This window comes from Pezoporus flaviventris, unplaced genomic scaffold, assembly GCF_033815535.1.
Source record: "Pezoporus flaviventris isolate CSIRO_AGI_PZ_B2104156 unplaced genomic scaffold, CSIRO_AGI_Pfla_v1 ptg000973l, whole genome shotgun sequence".
Classification (NCBI taxonomy): Eukaryota; Metazoa; Chordata; class Aves; order Psittaciformes; family Psittacidae; genus Pezoporus; species Pezoporus flaviventris.
In genome coordinates, this window is record NW_026893518.1 from 37,554 (window position 1) to 44,598 (window position 7,045).

General features: G+C 64.6%; 2 protein-coding genes across 3 annotated transcripts; one reads left to right on the top strand and one right to left on the bottom strand.

Moving 5' to 3' along the window:
• The first annotated feature begins 905 nt into the window (after nt 1-905).
• On the top strand, nt 906-5,221 carry TAFAZZIN (tafazzin, phospholipid-lysophospholipid transacylase). The gene is given in 11 exon segments (XM_061444527.1): nt 906-1,057; nt 1,147-1,275; nt 2,394-2,439; nt 2,521-2,606; nt 3,664-3,744; nt 3,851-3,892; nt 4,301-4,348; nt 4,351-4,362; nt 4,547-4,599; nt 4,715-4,792; nt 4,906-5,221. Coding segments are annotated over 11 exon segments (774 nt in total). The 5' UTR covers nt 906-948; the 3' UTR covers nt 4,996-5,221.
• A 239-nt stretch (nt 5,222-5,460) lies between these two features.
• BCAP31 (B cell receptor associated protein 31) lies at nt 5,461-6,843 on the bottom strand. 2 transcript variants are annotated; one of them, XM_061444530.1, is made up of 7 exons: nt 6,708-6,813; nt 6,493-6,593; nt 6,266-6,410; nt 6,037-6,172; nt 5,826-5,937; nt 5,630-5,730; nt 5,461-5,549 (listed from the first exon to the last, which is right to left on the bottom strand). In XM_061444530.1, exons 1-7 carry the CDS (start codon nt 6,797-6,799, stop codon nt 5,511-5,513), a joined length of 726 nt encoding a protein of 241 aa, XP_061300514.1. In that variant the 5' UTR covers nt 6,800-6,813; the 3' UTR covers nt 5,461-5,510. The 2 variants fall into 2 exon arrangements, with proteins under 2 accessions (XP_061300514.1, XP_061300512.1); XM_061444528.1 differs by having other exon boundaries at nt 5,462-5,549; nt 5,826-5,940; nt 6,708-6,843.
• Between the last annotated feature and the right edge of the window lie 202 nt (nt 6,844-7,045).

Consider the following 7,045-nt stretch of genomic DNA (forward strand, 5'->3'; position numbering starts at 1 on the left):
CCGGGTCCGGCCTCGGTCTCCGCCCCTCCAAAATGGCGGCCGCCGCCTCACGTCAAAAATGGCGCCGGGTGTTGCCGTGGTGACGGTGGTGGGAGGGGCCGTGCCCCTGCTAGGAGGGGCGTGGCGAGAGTGGGGATTGGCTGAGAGCGCGGAGGGGGCGGGGCTTGTTGACTCTTATGGCGCGACATTGCCCGGCTCTTAATGACGTTACAGCCCCCCCCGCCTCGCCGGCTTTGCGACATCACGCGGCGCTTGGCGGCACCCATCCGCCGTGCAGCGATCCGGGCTCGCTTGACGGCACCCATCCACCGTGTGGCGAACCGGGCTCGCTTGGCGACAGAAGGGCAGACTCGCTGCGCGACGTTTGCCACGTTTGCGACATCACGCGGCGCTCGGCGGCACCCATCCACCGCGTAGCGAACCGGGCTCGGTTGACGGCACCCATCCGCTGTGCAGCCATCCGGGCTCGCTTGACGGCAGAGGGGCAGACTCGTTGCGCGACGTTTGCGACATCATGCGGTGCTCGGCGGCACCCGCCGTCGGCGAACCGGGCTCGCTTGACGGCAGAAGGGCAGACTCGCTGCGCGACGTTTGCGACGCTCAGAGGCACCCATCCACCGTGTAGCGAACCGGGCTCGCTTGACGGCAGAGGGGCAGACTCGTTGCGCGACGTTTGCGACATCACGCTGCGCCTCGGCGGCACCCATCCGCCGTGTAACGAACCGGGCTCACTTGACGGCACCCATCTACCTTGCGGCGAACCGGGCTCGCTTGACGGCAGAGGGGCAGACTCGCTGCGCGACGTTTTGCGACGCTCGGCGGCGCGCTTTACGCCAGGGGGATGTGTGGGGCGGGCAGTGGAGGCCCGGTCCGGGTCCCGGTCTCGGTCCCGGTCCCTCCGTGACCCCCTCCCCGCCCCCCCCTCCCCCGGTGCCCCGCAATGGCAGCATGCCGCTGGCCGTGAGCTGGCCGTTCCCCGCGGGGCAGCCGCTGCCCTGGGCCGTTGCCAGCCGCATCGTTACCGGCCTTGTTGGCACCTACAGCTGCGTCTGGACCCGTGAGTGCCGGGTGTAGGCCGCGGCGGAGCGGAGTGGGGGGGGTGGGAAGGGGGTTCACGGGGGTCACCGTGAGCCTCCCCCCCCCCAGGGTACCTGAACCGGTTGCGCGTGCACAACGCGGAGGTGCTGCACGAGCTCGTGGAGCGGCGCGGGCCCCTCACCCCCCTGCTCACCCTCTCCAATCACCAGTCCTGCATGGACGACCCCCACCTGTGGGGTACGGCCTGGGGGGAAGGGGGGGGGGGTCTATGGGGGTCTTTATGGGGGGTTTCTATAGGGGTCTCTGTGGGGGACTGGGGGGTTTCTATGGGGGTCTTTATGGGGGGACTGGGGGGTTTCTATGGTGGTCTCTATGGGGGAACTGGGGGGTTTCTATGGGGGTCTTTATGGGGGAACTGGGGGGTTTCTATGGGGGTCTCTATGGGGGGACTGGGGGGTTTCTATGGGGATCTTTATGGGGGGACTGGGGGGTTTCTATGGGGTCTTTGTAGGGGGACTGGGGGGTTTCCATGAGGGTCTCTATTGGGGGGTGCTGGGCGGTCTCTATGCAGGACACTGGGGGGCTTCTATGGGGGGCTCTATGGGGGGGACTGGGGGGTTTCTATGGGGGGAATTAGGGGTCTCTATGGGGGGACTGGGGGTTTCTATATGGGGGGTCTCTAGGGGGAGACTGGGGATTTCTATGGGGGTCTCTATGGCGGGACTGGGGAGTTTCTATGGAGGGGACTGGGGGGGTTTCTATGGGGGTTTCTGTGGGGGTTGCTGGTTTGGGGGGGGGGCTGGGGGGTCTCTGGCCTATTGGGGGTGTGTCCGGGGGGGGTGTCTATGGGGGTCTCTGGGGCTCTCTGGCCTTATGGGGGGCCTGGGGTCTCAAAGAGCATCCCTCATTTGTGGGGGTGCCCTGGGGGGTCTCTATGGGGGTCTCTGGCCTGAGGGGGGGGGGCTGGAGGTTTCTATGGGGGTCTCGAGATTAAGGTGGGGGGGCTGGGGGTCTCAATAGGGGGTCCCTGGTTTGAGGGGGAAGCTGGGGGATCTCTATAGGGTTCTTGGGCCTAAGGAGGGGACCTGGGGGTTCTCTATGGGGCTCTCTGAGGGGTCTCAATAGGGTCCCTGGTTGGGGGGTAGGGCTGGGGGGTCTCTATGGGGGTCCCTGGTCTGAAGGCTGGTCCGGGGGGGGGGGGGGTCATCTATGGGATTTTCTGGCCGGGGGGGAGGGGGAGTCTCCATGTATCTCTCTATGGGTCTCTGTTTGTCTATGGGGGTCCCTATGGCTCTCTATGGGGTCTGTCCCCATCCGTCTCCCCCCGGTAATCCCCCCTTTGTCCCTTGGCCCAGGTTCCCTGAAGCTGCGCCACATTTGGAGCCTGCACAAGATGCGCTGGTGAGGGGGGGGTGGTGGGAAGGTTTGGGGGCTCCCTGACACCTCCCCCCCCCCAAATTCACCCCACCTCCCCCCCCCCAGGACCCCCACAGCCGCTGACATCTGCTTCACCCGGGAGCTGCATTCGCTCTTCTTCAGCCTCGGCCGCTGCGTCCCCGTGTGCAGGGGTGAGACCGGGGGGCACTGGGGGGGTGCTATGGGGGGGGGTGGGGGTTTAGGGTTAGAGACTGGAGGGCACTGGGGTTGTCCCAGTTTATACTGGGCTGGGTTAGGGAGTTTCTGGGGGGGGGGGTATGGGGGGGTTCTCTGGGGGGAAGTTCTATGGGGGGGGTAGGGTTAGAGACTGGGGGACACTGGGGTTGTCTCAAGTTATACTGGGACATGGGGGGGGTTCTATGGGGGGGTAGGGTTAGGGTTAAGGGACTGGGGGCACTGGGGTTGTCCCAGTTTATACTGGGCTGGGTTGGGGCGGTTCTATGGGGGGGGTCCTTTGGGGGGGTTCTATGGGGGGTAGGGTTAGAGACTGGGGAGCACTGGGGTTGTCCAAAGTTATACTGGGCTGGGTTGGGGGCGGTTCTATCGGGCGTGAGTTTATTGGGGGGGGAGTTCTGTGGGGGCGTTAGGGTTAAAGTTAGGGACTGGGGGGCATGGGGGTTGTTCCAGTTTAGACTGGGCTGGGTTGGAGGGGTTCTATGGGGGGGTCCTCCGGGGGGGTTCTGTGTGGGGTTAGGGTTAGAGACTGGGGAGCACTGGGGTTGTCCCAAGTTATATGGGGACATGGGGGGTTCTATGGGGGGTAGGGTTATGGTTAGGGACTGGGGGGCACTGGGGTTGTCCCAGTTTATACTGGACTGGGTTGGGGCGGTTCTATGGGGGGGGTGATGGGGATGTTTTCTGGGGGGGGTTCTATGGGGGGTTAGGGTTAGAGACTGGGGAGCACTGGGGTTGCCCCAAGTTATACTGGGACATGGGGGGTTCTATGGGGTTGGTTCTATGGGGGGGTAGGGTTATGGTTAGGGACTGGGGGCATGGGGGTTGTCCCAGTTTAGACTGGGCTGGGTTGGAGGGGTTCTATGGGTGAGTTCTATTGGGGGGGAAGTCCTATGGAGGGGGATTCTATGTGGGGTCCTATGGGGGGATTTCCTATATGGGGGGTTTTATCAGGGGGGTCCTATGGGGGGCTCCTATGGGAGGGTCCCCAGTGCATTACATGGGTGCATGCAGGGGACGGCGTGTACCAGCGAGGGATGGATTTCATCCTGGACAAGCTCAACCAGGGGGACTGGGTGCACGTCTTCCCCGAAGGTACCGGCGATGGGGGGAGAGCAATGGGGCTGGAGGGTGGGGTGGGACTGGGGGGGGTCGCCTGTGCTGCCCCCCACCCCCCCTATGGCTTCCTGTTCTCCCACAGGCAAAGTGAACATGGGGCAGGAGTTCGTGCGCTTCAAGTGGGGTGAGCCCACAAGCCCCCCGTCTGCCCCACAGCTGTGGCCCACATCCAGCCCCTTCTGCTCCACAACCCCTCATCTGCCCCACAACTGTGTCTCACATCCAGCTGCCTCTGCCCCACAACTGTGCCCCACATCCAGCCCCTTCTGCTTCACAACCCCTCATCTGCCCCACAACTGTGTCCCATATCCAGCCACCTCTGCCCCACAACTATGCCCCACATCCGGCCCCTTCTGCCCCACAACCACCCCGTCTGCCCCACAACTGTGCGCCACAAACACTTCCCTCTGCCTCACAACACCCTCAAATGCTTCTTGGCCCTCATTACCCCCACAACACCCTCCCCATTGCCCCTTTTCTGCCCCCACAAACGCTGCCCAGCCCCACAGAGCCACCCTTTGCCCCCCCATAGGCATCGGGCGTCTCCTGGCTGAGTGCCGCCTCGACCCCGTCGTCCTGCCCTGTGGCATGGGGGTGAGCAGGGCTTGGGGGGGGGGGGGGGGGGGGGTTGTAATGTGGGGCAGGAGGAACGGGAGTGGAGAGGGTTGTGGGGCTGTGGGCAGGGCGATGTGGGGCTGGCTCCCGCTGTGGGGCCGGCTCCCGCTGTGGGGCCTGTCCTGGTGCTCGGCCACGCAGGCAGCTGCTGACCCCATGCCAGGCATGAACGACGTCCTCCCCAACACCCGCCCCTACGTGCCCCGTGTGGGGCAGGTGAGTGAGCTGGGGGGGTGGGGGTGATGCTATGGGGCAGAGTGTTGGGGGGGGTGCCACAGGTTGAGCTGTGGGGCAGGGCGTGGGGTACTGACACACTGACTCTGCCCCATAGCGGATCACAGTGGTTGTGGGGCGACCGTTCAGCGTCCGGCCTCTCCTGGAGCGGCTCCGGGCTGAGGGCACCTCAACGGTGAGTACCTGGGGGGATGCCCTATAGAAGATGTGGGGCTGCTATGGGGTATCCCCACAGCTCTGTGGCCCAGCCCCATGAGTTCTATGGGGCCTGTTCCCTCTGCCCCACAGGTGGAGATAAGGAAAGCGCTGACAGACTTTGTGCAGAAGGAGTTTGAGGCACTGCGGGGCCAGGCCCGGGCGCTCCATCGCGCCCCATAGCCTGTGGTGTGCCCCACGGAGGAACAGATGGGTCTGCCCCACACACAGGGGCCTGTGCCCCACAGGATGACAGCCCCACAGCCTCGCAGATGGACAGACTGCCCCATGGCTCCCGCGGCACCATGGGGCACAGGTGAAAGACAGACTGATGGACGGGCATCCTGCCCCATAGTGTGCCCCACACCCACTGCCTGTGCACGGTGCCAATAAAGGGGGTGAAGCCTCAGCGGGCTCTGTTTTGGGGCCCCCAAAGAGCTGTGGGACGGACACGACCCTAACCTGATCCCATGGGTTTATTGAAGCAGAAGCTGTGTGAGGGGGTCCCATTGCCCACACCCAGGGGACCCCCGTGGAAAGGATATGGTGGGGGGTGCTCAGAACCCATTGAAATGGGGCTCAAACCCCTTCCTGCCCCCCCACTACAGCAGCAGGGTCCCATATATGGGGGGGGGGGGGGTGTCCCTGGAAACACCTTTGAGTCCTGCCCCAGGTCTTGGGGTGCGTGCCTGGTCCATTCACTCCTCCTTTTTGTCCCGAGGGCCATCATGGGCTGCCTAATGGGGTGGTTTAGGAGGTTAATGTGGGGGGCCAAGGGGGTGTCAGGGGGGTAAGGGGGTGTCAGGGGCCCCCATACCTGCAGGCGTGCGTGTTGGTCCAGCAAGCGGTCGTATTCCCGGGTCAGCCCCTCTGCCTGGCGCCTCATGGCTTGGACCTCGTTCTCTGCCTTCTCCAGGGCTTATGGAGGGGGGATAAAAGGGGGGGGGGGGGCGTTAGGGTCACCCCCAAACCCCTATACCCCCCCCCCTTTTACCCCCATCCCACGCCCTTACTGCGCTTGCTGGCTGCCAGCTCCTCCTTCAGCTTCTCCACCTTGGCCTTGAGCGTCTCATTCTCATCTTGGGTAGGGGAGGAACCACCCCCATCGCCCCCCGCCTCCTGTAGCTGCTGGGGAAGGGGACACCAGGCTTGGGTCCAAGCCTTGGGGTGAGTGTGGGGGTGTCCATCCCTCCCCCCCCCCCCCCCATACCCTGTTCTTGGTACCTTCCGTAGGGCATCGTTGTCCTCCATGTAACGCCGGGCGGCCTGGCTGGCCCCCTCGGCCTGCTTGCGGAAGGCCTCGCTGGAGGCACCCAACAGGGCCTGCTGCGAGATGAGGGTGACGAGGCGGCGGAGGAGGCTGCGGGATAAAGGGAGGGTGAGCACAGCCCTGGACCCCCCCCTTCAGCACCCCTAAATCCCCACATTCCCCCCCCCCATTTCCATCACTCACAACGAGAGCAGGAGCGCGAACCCGGCCAGGTAAAGGTTGCGCTGAGCGCGGAAGAGCTTCATGTGGAAGTGCTCCAGGGCGCCGGGGCTGCTCCGCAGGGCCTCCCGGTCCGTCACGTCGTACTTATGGGTCTCCCGATAGGCATCTATAGGGAAAACAAGGGGGGTGTGGGGTGTCAATACAAGGGGTGTATGGGCAGCACCCCCGCCATATTACCCTGCACACACCTAAGAGCAGGAGGACGAGGATGACGATGAGGACGATGAAGACGGTGTTGCCGTACGCCACGGCCAGCCCCACCAGGCGCGACTTGAAGATCTTCTGCCATCTAAAGGTGGAGGGGGGGGACAACGGGGAGGGGATGGGAGCCGAGACACCCCCCCATCACCCCCCATTACCCCCTATAGACCCCGGGGATCCCCCCCCCAAACTCCAGCCCTACCTGGCCGCGGACACGAAGGGGATGCAGAGCAGGAGGACGAGGAAGACCTCGGCATAGAGAAAGGTGGCGACCGCCGTCCATTGCAGGCTCATGGCGGCCTGAGGAGAGGAGGGGGAGGCAAAGACAGCACCGATGGGGACCGGATCGCGGCTCCCCACCCGCCCCCCCTCCGCTTCCCTTCACCGGGAAACCCCCCCCCCAACGTTCCCGAACTGGGATCGCGATCGTTTATCGCGATCGTTTATCGCAATCGTTGATCGCGATAGTTCCCCCCTACCTCCCCCCGATTCGCACCGTCCGGTAGCGGCGGCGCCGCGCCCGCCACTCCCGCCCCTACC